The following is a 23531-nucleotide window of genomic DNA, read 5'->3' on the forward strand; positions in this document are numbered from 1 at the left end:
AAGAGCCCTGTATGTGAAGTTAGGCAGACAGAAGAGCTGGCTCTGCAGCCTTCTAGTTGGGGGACTTGAGACAAGTCCAGCTAGCTGAGCCTCACCTTCTTCATCTGTGAAATGGGGATGATGATTCTTACTTGTCTTACCATATGTGGTTCTGCTCAGGATCAAAGGAGATATTTATGTAAGCTGTAAACAGCACTTATTTCTGGGAGCTGTGCTTGGTTAGTACAGGCTTTCCCTATTTGAGTGCAGGAGCTGGAGAGGGGCAGAGGAAGCCATGTTTAACTTTCTGTACATAAAAGGGTCTTTTCCTCCACCTGTCTTGGTGTGCTCGTTTCTTAGGCGGCACCACCCAGAAGATGTTAATGGACAAGAGGCACCCGGGCCCCCATCGGCGCCGGTGTGTCGTGTGGGGAGTGGCCTTCCTGTCAGACGGGACCGTGGTGAGCACAGACTCGGCTGGGATGGTGCAGTTCTGGGACTCGGAGACTGGTACCCTCATGCAGTCACATCCCCTTGCCAGTTCTGATGTACTGTCCATAGCTGTAGCAGAGGTGAGTCCTTGCCTGCGTTCAGAGTTTGTGTGTTAAATCTTTGCGTGTTGGTGCTGGAAGTAGTGTAGCATAGTGGGAGGATTCTGGACTTGGAGGCAGAGGACCAGGGTTGGCAAGTTGTCTGACCTCTTGGATTCTTCCTCTGCAAGATTACATAATGGTATCTATTACCAACCTTACAGCATTGGTGTGAGAGTGAAATTTTCTGCCACTTGATGTTCTGCATGTCTTGTTCAGAGTGTATATCCTATCCTTCCTGTTAGGTTGTAAGCTTTGTGAGGACAAGGATCTCCAACACTTAGCATGGTGCTCTCTGTGTAGTCAGAATATATGACTGGTGATAATGTCTATAAAATCGTTTGTTAACAGACTCGCTGTTTAGGATTACAAGGAGAGAGCTGGACAGTGTGTTGGAGATGATGGTGCTACCAGCAGCAAGTTTCACAGTATGAGGATTGTTCTAGAGGGTGGGCTTAGGAAAGTACATCAAGGATTGATGCCGGCCTCTCGTCAGAGCTGGCTGGTTCATCAGCAGAGGGATTCTCTCCAGACCCTGCAACAGTAATCAGACCCAGACTGCTCCTGGAAGAAGGGCAAGAGTCCTTGAGGTTTCCCAGAAGAGCAACTCCTCCCTTCCCATCTCCTATCTTTGCTGGGAATTGATGGCTTAGAAAATGATGTTTTCTCTTGTTTGAATTGGATTTGAGCAGATTTGTGTTAGGACAGCAGCGTGAGCAAGTTTGTTTATCTGGCCCTAGCTCTTCATCCACAGATCATCTTTAAAGTTCTTTCGACCTTTGAAATTATGTGGTATTAATTCAGTACATAGCTTGCCCTGTGGTATAATTTAGCCTTCCACATGCCTGTATTTTACTGAATTCCCCACTTTCAATCTTCCCTTTTGGAGTTTCACAAAGCTTTTTCAAAACCATTTGCTTGTCAGGCCCTCCATTATCCCAGTTTGAAGACTCAGTCAATCATTAAACATTTATTAAGTGCCGCTATGGAAATGGTAAACCACTCCAGTATCTTTGCCAAGAAAGTCCCAAGAGGGGCCACAAAGAGTTGACACAATTAAAATGACTGAAGGACAATGACAGATGTACCAGGCCCCACATATTAAGCAGTAGGGATGCAAACAGAGGCAAAGGACAGTCTCCACCCTCAAGGAGTTTATAGTTTAAAGGGGGAGACCACATGCAAACAAACTTATACTAAGCAAGCTGTATTCAGTATAAATAGGCAAAGAAGGCAAGCACTGGAATTAAGAGTGGGTAGGGAAGGCTTCCTGTACAGGTAGGATTTTTTTTTTTTTTTTAGTGAGGCAATTGGGGTTAAGTGACTTGCCCAAGGTCACACAGCTAGTAAGTGTTAAGTGTCTGAGGCCGGATTTGAACTCAGGTACTCCTGACTCCAGGGCCGGTACTCTATCCACTGCGCCACCTAGCCGCCCCCGATTTATATGTCCTTTGTGTGTGTGTGTGTGTGTGTGAATCAGTTGGGGTTAAGTGACTTGCCCAGGGTCACACAGCTAGTAAGTGTTAAGTGTCTGAGGCCGGATTTGAACTCAGGTACTCCTGACTCCAGGGCCGGTGCTCTATCCACTGCGCCACCTAGCCGCACCTGATTTATATGTCCTTTTGTGTGTGTGTGTGAGAATCAGTTGGGGTTAAGTGACTTGCCCAGGGTCACACAACTAGTAAGTGTCAAGTGTCTGAGGCCGGATTTGAGCTCAAGTCCTCCTGAATCCAGGGCTGGTGCTTTATCTACTACACCACCTAGCTGCCCCTACAGGTAGGATTTTAGCTGGGACTTGGAGCCAGACAATAATTGGCCAGAGAGAGGGAGTAGTGAAGGGTCAGTTTCATGTCAACTTCTCTGTTAGTTCCTCGTTCATGCAAAAACGTGGCTTATTTGTCAGCTAGGCAGATTGCTTGCATTCTCCATAGTCTCATAGTTGCTTATTACTAGATGTTGCAGACTTTGAAAGGACCACCAGAGGGCAACAAACTTATCTAATTTGATCCCCTTCTTTCTGATTTTTGTGCATCTCTGCTTCATCTCAGGGAAGTGAGCTGTAGGAACTCAGCCTGTGAGTGTGATTTCCTTTCCTTTCTGGTATTGCTAACTCTGTGTTCGCAATTCTATACTGTTTTCTGGTTTATGCAGTGCTTGATGTGACATTGTGGCATTTACTCACAACAATTTTGTGGGGTTGTTAGGGCAAGAAGCATTATCTCCATTTTACAAATGAGCTGCCTGAAGTCACACAGTGTGTCCAAACTGGGCCTGGATCCCAGTATTCCCTCTGCTATGTCCCAGTTAAAGGGGCCTCAGGGAGGCAGGCTCAGAGAGCCAGCAGGGGCCACATGGTCAGCTCTTAGCCAAGTAGAGAGAGTTTTGAGCAGTAAAAATAAATGAAGATAAGCTCTGAAATCACTTCCACCCTGTTTTTTTCTTGATGTAGGAGATATTTCTCCTCCGTCTTGAGCTTGCCTTTTGTGTTCTGCTGCAGACAAGATGGGCCAGCTTTGCTAGGCTATTGGATTTTCTTTCTACATTCAGGGATTTCAACCTTTTTTTACCGTTGCAACCTGTCCCCCAATGTTCATTTTCCTTTTCCAAAGGTGTGTAAGAGGATTTAAAGCTGGAAAGCACCATGGGGATCAACTAGTGTAATCCCTCATTTTACAGATGGGGAAACAAAGGCTCCCGGGCTTTATGTGATTTGGATGAGGCTACACAGGTAGTGAATAGCAGCCTGCGTCACACCTGTTCCCTGCTTCCAGGTCCAGCGCGGTTTTCATGATGCAGGCTAACTCCCTCCAAAAATCCCCTGACTTATAACTAATCTTGCTTTGTGAATTTCCGAGTACTGCTTGCTATTTAAATTCACCTTGCATTGCGGAATCACTGGTCTACTTCCTCGTGGCAGAGAGAAAAGGATGACCCATGACAGTGTGAGGGCTCTCCTGGGAGGAGGGTGGGAGCAGGATGGGTGCAAAGTGAATGAGATGGGGCGAAGCCTCCTCGCAGCTTGCAGAGAGGTCTGTGGGGGCAGTGGATCGCCCAGAAGATACAGGGTCCCTCTTCCTTGGAACAATTCTACCAGGGCTTTTGAAGCAGATGGCTCTAGTAGCAACTTTGGAGCCAATAGGGCATTCTGCGTGATTGGCCAGTAGGAGGTGCTGTGACACTCTGTCTATTGCCGAACACTTGTGAAATTGACTCTGGCTCCATTGGCCTTGTGGCCTTACTGCTGCTGCTTTGCCTTCCAGCCTTTTCTATTATAACCTGACTCAGCATAATGAAATCTTGATGCATACTCCCAGGCAGGTACACACCTCCAGTGGGGTCTCCCTGACCATGATGCCTAGAGACCACGCAGGACGCTCCTAGGGGGGAGGGGTTAATGTTTTTTCTTCATAAATTTTAACTTCCAACAGCAGATGTGTATTCAAACACGAGTGAGAACCAAAGGCAGACAATATAAACAAAATCCTGAGCTAGAATGACCACAACAAACAGTAACCAGTTAGTGGTGAGCTTTCTCAAGCCAGTCCCGATTTAGCTCTTTCCATCTTTCTTTTTTTTTTGTTTGTTTTTTTGGGGTTTTTTGGGGTTTTTTTGGTGGGGCAATGGGGGTTAAGTGACTTGCCCAGGGTCACACAGCTAGTAAGTGTCAAGTGTCCCAGACCAGATTTGAGCTCAGGTACTCCTGAATCCAGGGCCAGTGCTTTATCCACTGTGCTATCTAGCTGCCCCCTTTCCATCTTTCTTGCTGATTATCTCACCTCCCAGAAAGAAGACAGCATGGTGGTGGGCACAGCCGAGGGGACCATTTTCCATTTCCAGCTGATTCCTTCAAAATCAGACGGCAAGCAGAGCCAATGGGTGAGAACGAAGCCCTTCCGGCATCACACGCATGACGTGCGCTCCGTGGCTCACAGCCCCATGGCACTGATCTCTGGAGGTGTGGACGCCCACTTAGTGATCCGACCACTCATGGAAAATGTGGAGGTGAAGAATTATGATGCTGCACTGCGGAAAATCACCTTCCCTCACGTAAGAGGCTTTTATTTTTTTAACTTCTGTCTTTTGTGTGCGTGGTTGTGGGGGTGGCATTTTCATGCACATATTAATGAATCTGTGCTCCATCAGTGGAGCTCATTACCTATTGTACCTTCTGTGCAATCTTTGTCCATAGCCTTCCCTAGACCATCCATACAAGACTTAACCGTTGGGCTTGAGGCTTTCCTGTAGGACTTGGAATGTTTTGTGGAATGCTGCACTGTTTCTTGGGTACTCTGGTTACATGACCAGCCCACCTCCTCCAGAAACACAGTCCTTGGTGATGTCTTCTATGCCACTGCTATGTGACTTCTTGCTGGAAAGTCAGTGACTGGTTCCTACCATGCAAATAATTAGTACTATCTATCCTTTCAGAACTTTGGATAGCTTTCTGTCTTTGAGATAGATTCCTAGTACTGTCAATTGTGACTATGTGAAAAGAATGATTTTTATGGTGACAGCAAACATTTCTGTCTCCTTTGTCTGTGGACCTATTACAAATACTACTACAGAGTATTTATTTGGTTATCAGTTAACTATAATCAGCTATTTCTCTTCAGCTAAATTAATACTCTGTGTACCTATGATCCCTACCTGAGGATTTGAGCAGGCTCAGTAGGTTCAGGCTTATAGAGCTGGAAGGGACAGTGTTTATCATTTAGAGGGGAAGTCACATATCCAGGGTCATGAGGACACCTGAGAAGCTGCAGAGCCAAGATGGGACCCTGATCCTGTTGAGCCCAGATCCAGAATCCTGTCTGCTCTTCTGTGCCCTCCCAACATTTATTTTCTTTAGTCCAATTTCTCCCCTTCCTGCTTTGCATTATTCTGTTTTGAGGAAAAGTTGAATTGAAAATGAAAAAAATGATAATGATTTGTGAAAGCCCTTTTGTTCACCTTCATATAATGAATGTCCTAAGATGTTTTCCTGGAGCTTGTCTTTGGGAATCCCCAGAGGTAGGAACCTCTAATGCTGATTGTTTCTTGGTGACAGCGGCCTCTCATCTCCTGTGCTAAGAAGATGCAGCTCCTCCTCTTCCAGTTTCCTCAGCGCTTGGAACTGTGGCGACTGGGAGCCACTGACGCAGCTGGTGAGTGGGGCACCATCTTTTTCCTGGGAATAAGTTATGGAGAAAAATACTGAAGTCAGAGTCATGGAAAGAAAGGAACAATTGGGGTGATCTGGAAAAATGGACATGGCTTTTGGTGTTTCTACAAAATGCTTACTCTTACATGCCCATGTCCTGGCTTCCACCCACAACCCCCAGAGAGCCTGTCCCCAGGAAGAGCTGCCAACTCAGGATGTCCTTCAAGCCCATTGCTGGAATAGAGCTTTCTAGGAGACTCAGAATCCAGGCCAAGGTTAGGAATCTAGCATAGCTGCCTGTTCTAGGTTGACCGTCTTTGGGCCCTGCTATTGTTAAGCAGAGACAGTGTAGTGTGTTTTTATACACACATGCACACACACACACACACACACACACACACTCATACACACACACAGTTTTTAAATTGACAGGCCACTGGCACATCACCTAGTCTGGCCCTCTCGTTTTACAGATTCAGAAACCTAAACTTGGAGAGGTGGCACCATGAACCAGAGGCAGAAGCTTAGAGATTGAAGGAAGCCACCCCCCTTTTCCAGAGGAGAAGCCTGACATGGAAGTGGCTTGTGTTGGGCAGCCAGGCAAGGGGCTCTTAGTGTTTCTGCTTCAAAGACTTTCTACTTGACACTCATTGTGATTGATGAGAGCAGAGGTCTTGGGGCCAGGAGGCCTGAGTTCCAAGTTGTGCCATCAAGCACTAGCAAGGCAAATTACCTAAAGCTCTCAGTCTCAGGTTGTTCCTGTGCATTAACTTTTACAGGGCAAACCTTCAGGAGTTGTAGAAGTATCAGTTATTAGTGATGTTCCTCCCTGGGCGAGTGGGTGAGAGAACAGGCTCAGTCAGCTTCCACTCTGCTGGCAGGCCTGATAAATTCTTATGATACAGAGTCATGGGGTGGAGTTGTTAAAATTTAGTGATTGGTTGGGATGGGGCCAGGGCGGAGCTGAAGGCTTTCCTCTCCCTCAGTCCCTGGAGATTGTGAGCTAGCTAGCCAGCCAGCCAGGAGCTGGCCAGCCAAACAGCTGCCTGGTTTTCTGTGGGCCTCATCCTACTCTGGTAAGGATTCAAGGTATTTTTCTGACACAACAAAGTGGTTTTAGAGGGGAAAGTGTACTTTTGTGCTGTGGGGAAATAAATTCATTAAGAGGGAAATCCTTTGTGGGATTTCTTGTTCCAGGAAAGAATGAGGATATCCTTCCACTCTCTAGAAACGCAGAACATTTGCTACAGCTCAAAAAAAAGGTAAGAAGCAGCTTGATCTTCATGCACAGAGCCAGAAATACAGGGCGGGGTTTTGATTGCCTAGTCTGCACTCACCTCATTTCATTTGTAATTCATTCATTGATTTGTTGGCCCATCCAGCAGATACTTACTGAGTGCCTTGTATGTGCAGTTGGCTAGTTTATTATGGGCAAGTCCCTTAGTTGACAGGAGATGTACAAACTCCTGGGGCCTTGTAACCATATCTCCTTGACGCTGCAGTGCCCCAGAGCCAACTTGCTTCCATCTGTTCCATCCTCTCCCACCTCCTGCAGCGGAAAGTCCCCACAATCATTCCCTCTCCCTCAGAACTTTATTATTTCCATGTCTGCCTGTGGGCATCTTTCCTATAGCCTGAAAACGTCCAATTGGCCTCCATCCTGAGAGAAATCCACCGTTGTGCCTGTTTAGCCTTGGCTGTGTGTCTTCTCTCTGTGCCTGGAGGGTCTGCTTTTTCCTGCCTTCCTCATCCTCTGCAGTCATTGAGCTCAGACTGCTGAAGGGGATGGCCCCTGCCCTCCTGGCCCTCCCCAGCCTGAGTTCTCCACAGCCTTTGGTCTGAAGAACATTCCTGAATACTTCGTTGTCTTGGGTTTGGTGACGCTGCTTTCTCTTGATTCTGCTGCTTCTCTTCATCTTTAGCCGGGTTATCACCCCATCCCACAGTCATCTCTTGGCTGTGCCCCCGTCCTCTCTCAGCCCTTTTCTCACTGTTGGACCTCCTTGGTCTCTGCGGGTTTGGTTCTCTTCTCTTTGCCAGGTTTACACATTGGGCTTCAGTCCCTCTCTTGAGCTCTTGCTGTGCAGCTGCAGTGTGTAGTGACGGTTTCCGACTGGATGTCTCCTATGCATCTCAAGCTCAGCATGTCCAAAACCACTCACTTCTCCCCAAACCTATCCCAGGGCCCAACTGTGAGGATCCAAGAGCTGTTCTGCCCTGACTACACCAGTGTTGGGATGCCAACCACCCCAAGGAGCAGTCCCCCTGTAAGGGGAAGGTACTGAGATAGTGGAGGAAGAAGAGCAGGCCACGACGGTGTGGGGATGTGTATAGACTTGTTAGGGTTTACCAGGCTCGTTGGGGGAGTCCCCGGGAGCTTACTCTCCAGAGCAGTCCTTGGCAGCAGGAGGGCTGAGTAGGGGATGCCCTCCCCTGACCTTTGTCTCAGTCAGATGTTATGTAGAAACAGAACAAAGAGGGCCTGGAGCCAGAGATGGCCCAGGGCCACAGGCAGGTTTTCTCATGGGATAATGAGAGTTCATTCAAGGCAGCTCATGTGTACACTCTGGCTCCCATTTTCATCCTCCTAGTGATGCAGGTTGTCAGTCTTGGTGTGTCCTTGGTTCTTCACTCTCTCACCACGTGAGGCCTGTCTCATTTCTCGCTCCACAACACACCTCCAACCCGTTACTTCCTCTGTCCTCAGACCACACCCCATCATCTCTCACCTGGAGGACGCCACTGAAGTAGCCTCTTAATTCATCCCCTGCTCTAGTCTCTCCCCTTTCCAGTCCGTCTTCTACGCAGCTGCCAAAGTAATTTTCTCAAGACTTGGCCATGTCACTCCCTTCTCACACACCAGTGATGACATGGTCACCTTTGACCTTTAAAGTCTTTCACAGCCTGGCCCCAACCTACCTTTCCAGGGTCAATATTCAATACTGCCCTTCCTACCACACACTGGATTCCTGCCAACCAGCCTTTGTCTTCAGCGCTGCATTGCTGGTTTCCACACCTTTGCCCTGACTGTCTCCCATTCCTAGGATGCCGTCTCACCCCGTGGAATTCCTTGTTTCCTATCAAAGTGGTCCTTCATCTCTACCTTCCATGTGTAAGGGGCTAAAATCCTAGCTAAACTGTGTAAAATATCTAATGAGTGGTCGCCAATAAATCATAAGCTTTAGCAAGAGTATTTAACTGTTTAAGTATTTATTAAAGAGCATTAGGATCTAATGATCAGAGAGAAAGGTAAAAATCTTAACTATTTCTAAGAGACCCCATCATCCAACCTGCCATGGCAAGGTCAGGAACCAAAAGAGCGCAATGTTTCCTTCTTCCTCCCGGAAGCCTCCTGAGAAACTGGGAACATCCTGTCCACACACACACACAGCTCCAAGCTAATTGGCTGGTAGCTTTACTAGACAGTACCCACTGTAAAAAAAAAATAATTATTAAACTATTTAATATAATATGGAAAAATTATGATTGGATTTATGAAAAATTATAACTATGTTAAAAATTACAAGTTTAGAAAAATTATAATTGGGCCCTAAGTCCCATCTGGGTCGCCATTCAAATGTAAAAATATTTTAACTGACTAGCTGGGTCTAATTTGGGGGGACTAATCTGACTGGATGACTAATCTGGGACTGTTGACTAACTGGCTATCTGACTGCTATTAATTTAATGTGGGCTGTTTATAAAGTTCTACCGCACTGCTCCACTCCCAAAATTGATAAGCAAAGGATTAAGAAGCCTCTTAACTAGATAATCAAAGCAGAGTTTATTTATGAGATACAATTTAAAATTAAGAATACAGGGAAATAAAATGTACAACCTGATTGAGTCTCTTTCCACCTGCTGGCCTGGAACTTTTTTAATACAATGAGGGCCAGTACAGCCTCTTGCCTTAGGGTATGTTCCACTTTCACTGCTCAGCTCCTTCTAACTCCATGCCCCTTTCACTTTGTAAATCACCCTGCTTCTAGCTTTCCTCTCCTTACTGCCACGGCTGAACCCCTGTGTTTCTCTCTCACCAACCTCTCCTTCTGTTCTCCTAGTGCTCCAGTGTCCTTCTGTTCTCTTAATCTTCACTTTCTCCAACCTGTACCCTGTGCTGACCGCTTCTATGCTCTCCCCTGCCTCCTGTTCTGTCTGTCTGTCTGTCTGCTCTGTCAGTCTGCCCTCTGCCTCCTTTGCTGCCCCTCTAATCTTGTCAGCCCCTCTCTATTCTCCTAATCGTCAGTCTCTCCCTTTTTGTTCTTGTCCACCGGCCCCCCTATCTTGTCCTTCCGCCTCCGTCTCCTTCTTTCAGTCCTTTGGCCTCCTTTCTAATCTTGTCAGCCCCCCTTCCTCATCAGGGTCTCTAGTCTCTGGAGTCCTCCTTAATCTTGTCAGCCCCCCTTCTGTTCTTCTAATCTTGTCAGTCCTCCTTGATCTTGTCCCTTCTCTGTCAGCCCCTCTTAATCTTGTCTGCCAGCCCCTCCGTCCCTTCTTGCTCTTAGCTTTTTCTCCTTCCCCCTCTTAGCTTTTTCTCCTTCCCCGTCTCTTAGTGGTCCAGCCTTTCTGCTCTCTTAATCTCGTCAGCCCCCACCCCCCACCCCCGTTTTTGTCTTTCTTCTCTTCACTCAAATCTCAGGGCTTTTTGCACCCTCCCCCCCCACACACACACACACACCAAGCCAATCCGCCAGCCAGGGCTGTGGCTGGGGGGACAGGGACGCTCAGGTGTCTTGTGTGTACCACACCCAGGGCTTCAGGGGCCCGTGCCCCCTGCTGTGCACCGGGGACCTCTGAACGGGCTATACCAGAGGCCGGCCTGGATGAGCCCAGGATCTCTGCGATGGATCTGCTCAGGGTGGAGGGAGCTGGGGGCTTTTCCCCCCAGCTGTCTGACCTGGCTGGCAGATTAGCTTGGTGTGTCATACAGCCCACAGGGCTTTTTTTTTTTTCCCCTCAGCTGAAGCTGAAGGGGAGGGGCACCAGCACCTCCCACACAGAAGAGATCCTGAGGGCCTAAGGCTTTTTAATCTCAGCCCAAAGGTAGGGTCCCCAAATCAAAATAAATTTCCACACCACCTGACACCAAAAAAAAGCAAAATGGCTTGTCCTCAAACACCTTCTCCTCATGGTGGAGCTTTAGGTGGCGTCACTCCAGTAGTGACCAGTCCTTTCATCTCTACCTCCCCAAGCTACCCCCAACCCCCAGTACATCTGCCTGGTATTTATTTTGTGTAAGTTATGTGTCTGTCCCTAGTGTCTTCCCTCATCATTCTAAGTCCGGGCACAGAGCCTACTACACACTTAGTAGGTGTTTGTTGAAGGCTAGTGTTTAATCTCATGCAGCATCACAGTTTGTTGAACTAATAAAACACATTGTGTTTTAGTCACAGAAAACAAACAGTATCATTTTTACAGCTACCAAAACATAAAGTAAATGTCTGTAACAGCCTCCCCAAATCATAGAATTTCCAGGTTGGGCAGGATTTCAGGCCTCATCCAGGTATAACCTTTACTGAACAAGAATCCCTCTACAACATGGAATTCATTTCTTCAGCAGGCATGGATTGGTGATTGACCTTCTTGTGAATCCTCTAGCGAGAATGCACCTTCTTCCTTATCTGAATTAGGGATGCTAGCAGGGGAGGGATGTGGGCATTTTCAGGCCTGCTTTTTTTTTTTTTTTTTTTTTTTTTTGCTTTGGAAATCATTGGCCCCAACAGCAGCTCTCCTTTGTTGGTGTTGAGTGGCAGCGGCTGACGAGGGCCCCAAGTTAACTTCAGCTTGTGTTGCTGCTTTTACTTCACATCTCTGACTTCCATCCTCAGGGTCCTGAGAACATTTGCTGCAGCTGCATTTCCCCCTGTGGAAGCTGGATAGCCTATTCGACGGCGTCTAGGTTTTATCTCTATCGGATGAATTATGAAAATAACAGTGTGAGCATCAAAAGGGTAAGTAAGGGACCGTCCAGTGTTCTTGCCTAGCAAGAATTCCTCATCCTCACCTCTTGGACTTTCCCTTTGAGGCTGTCTCTGCCATGCACCACACAAAGAATACCATCTGATGGTCATCCAGGGTCTTGAGAAGCTCCCCAAGGCTCTCCTAGTCTTCTGCTTCTTTTCGGTGTCACCGTCACCGTCACCGTCATTGTCCTCCTCCGATTGTATGAAGTCTTTTTACATTCCGCGTTCTCTCATTTGTTCTTATAACCTCCCTGTGATACAAGTCAGGCTGGGAACATTATGGGAAGCCACGTGAAACAGTGGAAAGAGCCCCTCTCTGGAGTCAGAGGGCCTGGCGCTAAGTCACATGAGGCCTGAAGTCCAGGGCAAGCCTTGGGCTCAGACTCCTGGCACACAGTAGTCGATGCTACTTGACTCTTGAGTTGTAGTCTAGCCCTGCAGTTATGATCCTGGCACTTAGTAAGATGACTAAATGTTATTCATTCATTCATTCAAGCTTGATCCATTGATTCCCATTCTATAATAGGGGTGATATGCCCAAGGCTACTCCACAAGGGGGTTCTCAACCTTTGTATGTTACAGCTGCCTTTGGCTGTCTGAGGAAGCTATGAATTCCTCAGAATAACATTTTTAAATGCATAAAATAAAATTCATGGGATTACATGGGGAACAAATTCTACTGAAGTGTAATCCTCAAACTGTTTTTTAAAATTTCACAGACTCCCAGTTAAAAACCCTTGGTCTACAAGTGAATTGTGGAGCCAAGACTCTCATCCAGGGCTTCTGGCTCTTAGGTGTAGTATCTGGTAAAAGAGCTGAAAGAGAGAATTAACAAGGGGATTCCCAAGCTGTTGTACATAATATGCTCTTCGACTCAGGGCAAGACACATTGCAGAAATCTTAAAACTTTGGCTTTATTTGGCTATGGTAGTTTTTCTCTCAAAATATTATCTCAGATGTGGAAATTCTACTATAGAATGGACTGTTGACTCTTACTTTTTGTCTCCTATAAGGTTTCTAAAGTGCCCAAGTTCCTGAACTCTGCCTTCCAGATTTTGTTCTCTGCAGACTCCACAAAGTTGTTTGCGGCATCAAATCAAGGTTCTCTGCATGTGGTTCAGCTGTCAGAGGGGGCCTTGAAACACCTGCACACCTTCGATCCTCCGTCAGGTGAAGATTGATGGCTGGCTTGTATTGTTGGCTTGAGCACCGGCATCCAGGATTTGTCCCATTTCCATTCCTCACTGTCCCAGATGTTGTGTGCCGCACCCTCCTTCATCCCCCAAACACACATTCAGATGGTTGCAATTTAGAGGGGGAGGAGATTTCTGCCAAATGACGACTGGGTCTGACAGATTCTGCAGTGTTCCCCCATCTACTCATTCCTTATGGGATTTTTTCTTCCATAATTTGGCCAGAAAAAATTAAGTCGATGCAGAACTCTTCCTTTGCATCACTATGAGGGGTGTGTGTGTGTGTGTGTGTGTGTGTGTGTGTGTGTGTGTGTGTGTGTGTGTGTGTGTGTGGTTTTTATCCCATCATTGGTCGAGTCATTAGCTAATTTAAGCCTTGGATGAAAAGGAATGACCTCTGTCAACATTCTTTTGCTGCTTTCCCCAGACATATGGTGTGGCAATATCTCTAGTAGTGCGAGGTCCATCCTTTTTTTTTTTTTTTTAAATGAGGCAATTGGGGTTAAGTGACTTGCCCAGGGTCACACAGCAAGTAAGTGTGAAGGGTCTGAGGCCAGATTTGAACTCAGGTCCTCCTAAATCTGAAGCTGGTTCTCTATCCACTGTGCCACCTAGCTGCCCCTGAGGTCCATCTTCCTGAAGGAACTCCTTAAACCTACTCCCATTCTTTGCCTGAGTCCCACTTCACACACCTAGCAGGACATGCTGCTATCTTGGTCTAAAGTGTAGACTCCGAGCAGTGTCAGAGAAGGAATAGAAATGTACCAGGCAAGCAGCAGCACCACAGCCCAGAGGGCAGAGGGGAGGAATGGAAAAACCCTGGAGCTGTTCTCATTGTCCACCCTTCCAGCCACAAACAGACTTGCCCTTCTGCTGCCACAGTTTAAACCGCAGGTAGGGGCGACTGCATGGACAGTGTAGGGGCTGATTGTCCAGTTTGTACACGACTGACATTCCTTTTCTTCCCGAGCACCGTGTTTTCTGCCCATGTGTTTACTCAGGAGTTCCAGTGGGGCTGGGGAACCTCCATTGGCTTCCCATGGCTTCAGTTAAGCCGAGCAACAATATGAATGTCTAGGATGTGCCTAGCAGTGAAAATTCACATTCTTCACCCGCTAGTTACCAGCGCTTTATCCAGCCAACCTTCTCTCTCTCAATTCCCCAGCACTTCCTTTCCAATATACTCAACCCAAGAATAATCTCTTCTGGTTCCTAAACTGATTGTGTGTATTCCTGCCTTTATCAGTCAGTGAGCACTGACTATAACCCAGGCACTGTGCCAGGCACTGGGCATACAGAGCCCTCCAGGAGCTTACAGAGGGTCTGTGTGTGTAGGTACACATATCAACCCAGCAGATACAAGGTGTGTTGAGGGAAAGGCATCAGGCAGAGGTGGGAATCAGGGAGGACTTTCTGTGGAAGGCGGCACCAGAGTTCTGAAGGAAGGAACAGATTCCAAGAGGAGGGACCACATTCTGGGCATTGGGGGCAGCCAGGGAGGAGGGCTGGGAGAGGGTGCATTGGCTGGGAGGAATAGGAAGGAGGCCCGTTTGGCTGATGAGGAGAGTGTGTGAAGAGGCTCAGAGGGTTGGTGTGGGGCTGACTAGATTGTGAAGAGCTCTGAATGCCATATTAGCCCACTGCTCCTTGCCCACTGCGCCCAGCATATATGTGAGTGACATGGTCCTTCCTCACAGGGAGTGTACATTCTAATGGGGGGGTGTGTGAAAATAAGAGAATGTGTCCAAAGTAGTTAATGGACTGTAATGTAAGAGGGAAGAGCCTAGCAGTTGGGCTCAGGAAAGGTTTCCTATGGGAGGTATCCTTGAGTTGAAGAAGGGCATCTTGGGAGCTGGTGGTAGGACAGTGCAGAGGGATGGGAAGAGGAGGCGCATGTGGTCTTGTTGACCTAGATTTCAGGGCATGTGGAGTCCTTTGTAATGAGGCTGGAGACATGGGTGGCGAAGAGTTGGGAGAGCTCAATAGCAGTGTTGGTTCCTGACCCCAGAGGCCTAGGAGCCAGGACTGAGTGACAGTCGGACTGCCTGAGTTAGTCTCTCTAAAAGTATAGTCTTCCCTCTTTCCACCTCTCCATGGACCCTGTAGGGGCTTCTCTCTCTGAAGTTTTCTCCATAAATTGGCTACCCATAATTCCTCTCTTTAATATTCTTTTTTTTTGTTGATAGATTTTTTAAAAATTTTAAGCTTAAATGCAAAATGAGAAAAGAAAAAAAAAAGATGTCGTGTACATAGCAGAACATAGAAGAGGATTGCATATAAAAAATTAATTTCCATTTCAAGGAAACCTATATAATAAATCCTACACATTGTTTTTATATCTGCCCAACTTTGCTTTCTTGGTTTTTTTTTGTTTTGTTTTGTTCTCTGCTGTGTACTTTTTTTTTTTTTAAGTTTTCGGTAAGGCAATTGGGGTTAAGTGACTTGCCCAGGGTCACACAGCTAGTAAGTGTCAAGTGTCTGAGGCCGGATTTGAACTCAGGTACTCCTGAATCCAGGGCCGGTGCTTTATCCACTGCGCCACCTAGCTGCCCCTGCTGTGTACTTTTAACTACTCTTCCTCCCCCCACACACACACTCTAAAGAAGGCTGCAGTTAAGCATGGATACACACATACACACATCTATACACATATATGTAAGACTATTTATGCTTATCCCCATTCATCATCATGCTTCTCTGAAGGTGGATGGCATCTTCCTTAACAAGTCCAAGTCTTTAATTTCAGGTCTGATACTGCTGAACTGGTTTCCTTTACCTCTTTTTTCCTGGTTTCTTTGATGTTCCCCACCTTTTGTTCTTCCTAATGAGATTTGTTATTATTTTTTTCTAACTCAGTAAAATAATTTAATTGGGATAACCTTGAGTCCATAGATTAATTAGGTAAAATTGCTTTACCTACCTTTTTTATAATGTTTCCTGATAGCAACATATTGTTGAATTGAAATTTTTATTCTGCTATCCATTTCCATTTTGTGGGTAAATCTGTCCCATTTACATTCTAAGGTACAATTACTTGTGATATATTTTCCCTCACTATTCTTCTCACCCTATTTAGCCTAGTCCTCTTCCACTTTACTTCTACCTGCTACCTCACCCTCCCATTCCTTACCCTACAGACCCCCCCTTTTCCTCTTCTTCCTCTCTATCCCCGTTTAACCCATTCATGATGAAAGTAGGTTCCATCACTACCTGCCCTCCCACCTACTAGCTTCTGTATCAATTTTTCCTTTTGTGCCTCATTTGTATGAGGTAACTTTCCTTAATATACTAAGGCATTGTGGAAGCTACACATTTTGTTACCTGACATTTTGCATTATTGTCCAATTCATGATTCAGTCTTCTATTTCATTGTCTAATGCTGTTCTGAGTATGTAGTAGACAGTATTTATTGTAAAAGGTTGAATAAAAGTACAGTTCAAATCAGGGTAGCTAGGTGGTGCCATGGTGCATAGAGCCCTAGGCCTCCAGTCTTTCTGAGTTCAAATCTGGCTTGTTAATTGCACTTACTAACTGTGTGATTCTGGGCAAGTCACTTAACTCTGTTTACCTCAGTTTCCTCATCTGTAAAATGAGCTGGAGAAGGAAGTGGCAGACCATCTCTGCCAAGACAACTCCAAATGGGGTCACTAAGAGTCAGGCACAACTGAAACGACTCAACAAAAACTGTTTGAGTTAGTTGAATTCAATATTTGTTTGCTACCCATTTTTAAAAAGCACGGTGGCAGGGGAGGGGGGAGTGGCAGCTAGGTGGTGCAGTGGATAAAGCACTGGCCCTGGAGTCAGGAGAACCAGAGTTCAAATTTGGCCTCAGATACTTACTAGCTATGTGACCCTGGGCAAGTCACCTAACCCTCTTATTGTCAGGGGGGAGGGGAGCATGGTGGGAAAGGAGTTTAAAGAATTGGTTAAAGTGATACATTTGCATTTTTATAATTTGTGTACTTGACCTCAGTTCCCAGTTACCATAGCAAGCAGCATCTTACTCTGCCTTAGAGAAGTCAGTTTCCCTTGTCTCACTCTGCCAATTGTGAGAAGACTGGCTAACTTTGAGGTATATTTGCAAAGTTAGTGGGAAATTAAATTTTCCCCGGGAATAACTTTTGAGTCATTCTGGGAGTAAGTTCAGTGGGTAATTGAGAGATCCATCAAGCTCTTCCCTTTTCCTAGGGACCTTGGAGGCTACATCTCTGTTGGCAGTAAGCCCAGATGGGAATTGGTTGGCTGCAGCTGGCATGAGTAGTGGAGTCAATATCTACAATTTGAAGCATCTTAAGGTGGGTCTAAGTTTATTTCTATTTTATTTATTTTGATCTAGACCTAGGATTTCATTGGTATAAGATGCTCCTTGTACCAGTATAGAGGGGTAGCTGGGCTACGTCGTAGAAGTCTTTGATGGTTGACTGCCTGGGGCCCTGAGTAGGTTAGTGACTTGCCCAGTCATCATTTGTCAAAGGTGGGACTTGAATTCAGATCTTCCTGACTTAGAGACCAACTCTATTCAGAACTCCCACATAACCTCTGTGGTTCAGTATTTAGTAACAATTCAAACCACACAGAAGAAATTAAGCCATGTAGTTGCAAGTTGGTATGTCCACATGTTGATATGTAAGCGCTTATTATTTAGGCCTTTGACCAATGCCCTACCAAGTGTGCACAGTCTATTCATTGGAATCCAGGGAGTGATTTCAAAACTGTGAGAATTCAGGAGATTCACTCAGCTGCTGCCTTGTTCTCTGTCTTCCTCAGCCTCACTGCACAGTGCCTGCTTACAACTTCCCTGTTACAGCCCTGGCCATCGCACCCAACAGCAACAACCTTGTGATTGCTCATGCAGACCAACAGGTGGGGTGTAGCTGCTTTGTCGGGGGGGGGGGGGGGGGGGGGCGGGGCAGAAGTCTGGAAACTTGAGTGATAACGACCTTGGAGAGAAGGTGCTGAGGCCCAGGTCCCAAGGCTGGGAGTGGCCATTGTTAATTAGCCCGCTAGGATGGCTGATACCCCAGTCTCACCATCCATCCCAGCCATGTTAGAGAAAATCCGTTTGCTTACTTCAGATACGCACATTGATGGATGGGAGATAGGGTAGGATTTTCAAGATCATCTCCTCCCTTCCCTCACTTTGCTCCGTTCCTGCTTCTTTGACTGTTTTATAATTGGCAGAGACATAGAAAGGTTAAATTACTTACCTCGTGTCACAAAGATCTTCAGTGGCAGAAGCAGAATTAGAGGTGTCACGTAGGAGGCCCTTTCTACCACACTGATTCTGTGAGAACTCTCTGGCCTGCCCTCTATTGAAGCTCCTTCTGATGTGGCTAATGTTGCAGGTAGCCAGTTTTCCTGCCCTCCAGCCATCTCTGTGACAGGAGTGTTTATCTTAGTTGAGGTTCTTACTGTTTGGACGTCTTGACTGGAGACGATGGTTAAGTGAAGCCAGAGCCTTCCGGGCTTATCCTTACTCTGGGAATAAGGGAATAAGTTTCTATCTACTCTTTAGAGTCGATCTGCCTGGTTATCCCATTTCCATAGCATTGATTAAACCCTTTATTTATTAAATGCTATGGCTTAGTGTCCATCATCCGTGTCCTGGGAAATACTGATCAGAGCTTCATGACTTGACTTGACATGGGTGTGTGAGTTCTTTATGGTTTGCACTTGAGATTGTGGAAGGCAGACATCCACTTTTCAGGACGTTCTTTAGAACGATCGTTAACTCACATTCTGTTCTCATGCTCTTTTACTAGGTCTTTGAATTTAGCATCCCTCAAAAACAGTACACAGATTGGAGCCGGAAAGTTCAGAAGCACGGGCTTCACCACCTCTGGCTAGAAAGGGATACACCAATCACACACATCACTTTTCATCCCAAGAGGCCGACACACATCCTCCTTCATGACACCTACATGTTCTGCATCATTGATAAGTCCATGGTGAGTCCCCTACAACCCCCCAATCCCTTTCAGATCTTCTTTACTAAAGGACTTGGGCTGTTCTAAGAAAAGGGGAACAGGATAGGGTCTGTTTTCCCTGGTGCAGTAATACCTGTCTTAACACCCCGTGGGGCTGTTGTGAAGATCGTGGTAGCATTTCAATTGCTGTGTAGATGGGAGTCTCTTCTGCCAGATCAGTGCTGCAGTGTTTAACCTGGGGGAATCTCCATGATCCGGCTGGCCTGAGGGGCCCTGAATGAGGCTCTGCCCCATGGCCTTATGGCTGCTTTTACTGCACCCGCACCGTTAGTGAGAGGCAAATGGCTGGGCTGGCTCTATGACAGCCAGCTCTGAGAATGCTCTTTTGCTTCACCGGGTTTGGGTGGGACGTGCTGCTGCTTTGGAAGCTTTTCTTGGGTACACACCCTCCCCACAGTCCTGTGGGCTACAAATAGCACATGGTGACGCCCAGGATGGTCTTGTTGTATCTGGGAACATGGGGGTGTGTGGAACATGGGGGCAGCGGATGGCTAAAAGCAAGTTATTCACCACAGTGTGTACAAGGGACCTGCCTCATCTCCGTGTGGGAGAGCTGGCTGACAAGGGCTTGAGAGATGAGTGATACAGGAAGGCCTCCTCCTACCTGCTTGCCTCTTTGTAAGTCAGCCCAGATGATTTTTCCAGAGAGTTGCTTCCAGGCCCATCACCTCTGCACACCAGACAGAGCTATTTCTGAAGAAAGGCAGAATGTGGGTCTGATTTCAGGTGCAGAGCCCACCTTGGCTGAGCTCCTGTGAATGCTGACTTGTTTTTCTCCCTGACAAAGTGTCACTGGCAGAGCTGACCTTTGGTCTGACTTGTGGGTCCTAGCACATTCTTCTCTGCCTTAAGTCTTCACTCACGGGCTTGTGCATGCCTGGGAAGAGGGGCCAGAACTCTTTTCTGATAGAAGCAGAAAATGAAAAGGGGGACATTTTAATTCAGCATGGTCTCAGGAAAGTATTGGCATGCATGGCCTGGGCAGGCCATGACCGGCAGAAACCCAAGAATATTGAAGACTTTTAAATATGTTGTGTGTTTTTTTTCTTTTAGCCACTTCCAGATGACAGAACTCCCCTTTTCAACCAGCCTTCCTTAAGAGAGGCATCTGAAAACGTCAGGAGGCGCCATGCCCATGCCTTCAAAATCTCTAAGAAATTTCAGGTGAGAGTATCTTCAGTGATGTTGACTTCAGGCTGGTGCTCTAATAAAGATACTCTAGTCCAGGCAAGAAAACCCCTTGTGCACTATTCAAAAGCCTTAGTGTTTCAGGGTCAGAGTGCATTTCAAATCCTAGAGCCGAAGGAACTTTCCAGCCCATCACCTTCCTTTGAAACATCTTGGAGAGGATCAGAAATTTATCTTTGGTGTCTTTGTACCTGAGTGGTGTGTTTTAAATTGAAAGGCCATGCTTCCAAGCCCCCAGTCAAAGATTTGTAGACTTTGCTTCCAAGGGCTGGAGAATCTTGATGAAGCCATTTTATAGTTTGGGTTCCTAGTGTAGAAGAAAAGAAGCTTGGGGAGGCCAGCAGTGGGCAAAGTGAGGAAGGGCACCAGGTGTGTGCAGGGCTGTGCTGCTCTTGGGTTGGAGCTAGAAGAGTTAACCAGCCCCTGCCAAAGGAAAACAGCTGCAGGGCAGGGCTGATACCTGAGATGAAACAGAAGGAGAATGAGGTGGGGGGGGGGAGGCCCTTCTCCTATCCCCCTCTCCCCCCTCCCTAGCATTTAAACACCAGGAAGTTAAAGACTTTCCTCCACCTTCACCAAGGTGCCTTACAGCTCTGATGGGGTGTGTTTCTATGCTAGAATTTAATTTCCTCTAATACACATCTTCCTAGGAACTCTGGGGAGCTGAAATTTGGAGCTGGGAGGGACCTTAGAGACCTTCTGGTTCTGTAATTTTACAGCCAAGGTCACTGATTCCTAGAAAGGGTAATTGACTTTGCCAAAGTCACACAGGTATAAAGCTGGGCTTAAAGCCCAAGTCCTTTGAAGTCACATTCAGCACATTCTCCATAGTCTCTGTCTTAGTTAATGTTTACACCCTGTTTTAGGCATTAGGAGATAGGTCCAGAGGTTCTGATTAGCTTAGCTCTTGTGTACTTGGTGATGGGAAGGGAAGAACGTTTATACGGTACCTACTATTGTGCTGGGCACTGTGTTGAGTGTTTTTGCAAATTGTATTTCGACAGCCCTGGGAGGGAGGTAGCATTATTAGCCCTATCTTACAGATGGGGAAATGGGCAGAGGTTAAGTGACTTGCCCAAGGTTGTACAGCTACTAAGTGTCTGAGGTCAGATTTGAACTCAGAACTTCCCCAACTGAGGTGCAGTGTTGTATCTGCTGCTCTACCAGCTGCCTGTAATCTGGTGATCTGTCTGATAATGAGAGACTGTACCCTAAAACCTTCAGTGGATACTGGCTCATAGAAATGTTGGTATCATCAATCCCTTGTGGGTAACTGTGCCCCAGAGCTACTTGTGGCTGGCTGTATTTTAGTTTTAGAGTGAATGTTTTCAGTCCTGGGGCAGGTGGATTTTGAAAGCTGATCTGGCTTGCCTGCTGGTGGGCTCCTTTTGGGCTGTGGGCTGAGGGCTAGCCAGGAGGTGGGGGTGGGGGTGGGGCTTCTCAGTGGGATCACTGTCCTTTCTCTGACTTGCAGCCTCTCCTCTTCATGGACCTTTTGGATGAAGGCACATTGGTGGCAGTGGAACGGCCTTTGGAAGACATCATTGCTCAACTCCCACCACCCATCAAACGGAAGAAATTTGGAACTTAAGTGGAGTGGTGTGTTTCCTTCCCTGAACTGACTGACTTGTTCTTTTCCTAAAAATCATGATAATAAAACAAAGTTATTCTTTAGGGCTAGGCCGTCATGAATGTTGTTTGCCCTCATTTCTTAGCTGCCAGAAGACAGGGTCAAGACTTGCATTGAGAACCCCGAGTCCTGACCAGTCAATGTGCTCAAGTGCAGTGGAAATGAACCGAGCTCCAAACAAGGTGTCTGTGGTCACAATCAAATACCAAAGAGTCACAAGCCACCGGCCTACCTTGGGCCCCATCTTCCCTTCACAAGAGATGGCAGTGCCTCTGCTCTCAATAAAGTTTGAGACCACAGAAAAGCCTACTCCCCTTCTGTCTCTCAGCTGCTTTATTTGCAAAGCTGTGGTCCTCCTTTTCGTGCCTGAATCCTGTGAAAAGAGATGCGTTTGCCCACTGGTGCTCATCTAACACAGGCTAGTGAAACTCCAGAGAGATGCATGTTTGGTTTTGGTTCTCAAATTGACAAGATGTGTTTTTTCTGAAAATGAAACTATTAACTTTGATAAATGGCAGTGAATGAACAGTACTTTGGGAAGTCAGTTCTCTAACAGTGTTTCCTCATTCATTTAGGGCCAGGGTTTCAAAGGAACTTTGGGCAAAGACCAAAGATTTGGGGGGAGGGGCAGGGAGAGGTAGGGAAGGAAATCAGGACATTTATTTCAGTGTTTACTGCTTCCTTCTCTGCTCTGCCTGGCCTGGCTTCTTCTTCCCAGAATGCTGGTAACCTACTGACTTGAATTTATTCTCTTAATTAGAAAATGAATATCTCTAGTCATTTGAATTGAACAAAATAGATTTCTGTTCTGGTACAATGCCTGCTGAAAAACATGAGTGAAATCTGTTCTGCTGTGGGGACCAGGAGTGTGTGAGGCTTGTGGATGACACCATTGGGTGGAGTAATGCTTAAAAAATGTGAGATGGTCATGCTTATGTGCAGCTTGCCCCCGGGGCTCTGTTCTGGAAAGAGAACATTGACTGGCCCTGTGAGGCATAGAGCTGGAAGTGGGATGGCTCTGTCTGTGAGCCTCGTCATACAGATCCAGTGGTTAGGAAAATGTGGTCAGTTTGAGAAGAGCAAAGAGATTCAGGGTTATCCGTTGTCAAGCACAGTTAAATTTGCTCTTGTCCACTTACATTTTCCAGTGGTGGTTGTCTCCATTCAAATCTAATGGCTCTTTATGGTTCATGAAGAACAGCTTTTTTTTTTAAATTTTCTATGTTGTTGTTCAGTCATTGCAGTCATGCCTGGCTCTTCGTGACCTGTTTGGGATCTTCTTGGCAGAGATACTGGCATGGTTTGCCATTTCCTTCTCCAGCTCATTTTACAGATGGGGAAACTGAGGCAAACAGGGTGAAGTGACTTTCCCAGGGTCACACAGTCAGTGTCTAAGGACAGATTTGAACTCAAGTCTTCCTGACTCCCAGGCCCAACACTCTCTCCACTGAGCCACCTATATCTGGATAATTCTCTGTTGCTGAGTCTGGTAGTGTTTTCACAACCTTTGGGCCTCCTCAGGAATCAGGAGTTCTTAAAACAAAAACTGAATAACCCTTTATTGTGGGTGGGTATTGAGCACATACTATGCACGGGCCGTGCTAATGTTCGTACATTTGAAGGGGTTCCTATTTGGATTTATCTTGGAGTGAGGGGCCCCTGAGGTGCCTTGTAACATCAGTGTTTCAGGATTTTGGTCATCCTGATTCAGTCTATAATAAACTTAGAAGTGAATGAAGCATTGGAAGGAGACTTGCTCTGGTCTTGGGTTACATGTTTCTTGGGCTTTATTTTGCATGATAGAAGCCTAATTCAACACCATTAATGTGTATAGGATGTGACTGTGCCCTAGGAAGGGAAG

At 46.5% G+C, this 23531-nt stretch overlaps 1 protein-coding gene across 1 annotated transcript in view; it reads left to right on the forward strand.

Annotated features, from left to right (window-relative positions):
- The window catches only part of UTP4 (UTP4 small subunit processome component), a 32946-nt gene extending 11223 nt beyond the window's left edge, over positions 1-21723 (forward strand). Inside the window, exons 6-16 of the mRNA XM_043983547.1 lie at positions 340-551; positions 4353-4616; positions 5617-5713; positions 6907-6971; positions 11538-11660; positions 12686-12842; positions 17054-17160; positions 17633-17728; positions 18628-18813; positions 19906-20016; positions 21515-21723. Coding sequence (XP_043839482.1) covers positions 340-551; positions 4353-4616; positions 5617-5713; positions 6907-6971; positions 11538-11660; positions 12686-12842; positions 17054-17160; positions 17633-17728; positions 18628-18813; positions 19906-20016; positions 21515-21631 — 1535 coding nt within the window. The 3' untranslated portion in view covers positions 21632-21723. The remainder of the gene's footprint in view (positions 1-339; positions 552-4352; positions 4617-5616; positions 5714-6906; positions 6972-11537; positions 11661-12685; positions 12843-17053; positions 17161-17632; positions 17729-18627; positions 18814-19905; positions 20017-21514) is intronic.
- Positions 21724-23531: the final 1808 nt, after the last annotated feature.

This window comes from Dromiciops gliroides, chromosome 2 (assembly GCF_019393635.1).
Source record: "Dromiciops gliroides isolate mDroGli1 chromosome 2, mDroGli1.pri, whole genome shotgun sequence".
Taxonomy (NCBI): Eukaryota; Metazoa; Chordata; class Mammalia; order Microbiotheria; family Microbiotheriidae; genus Dromiciops; species Dromiciops gliroides.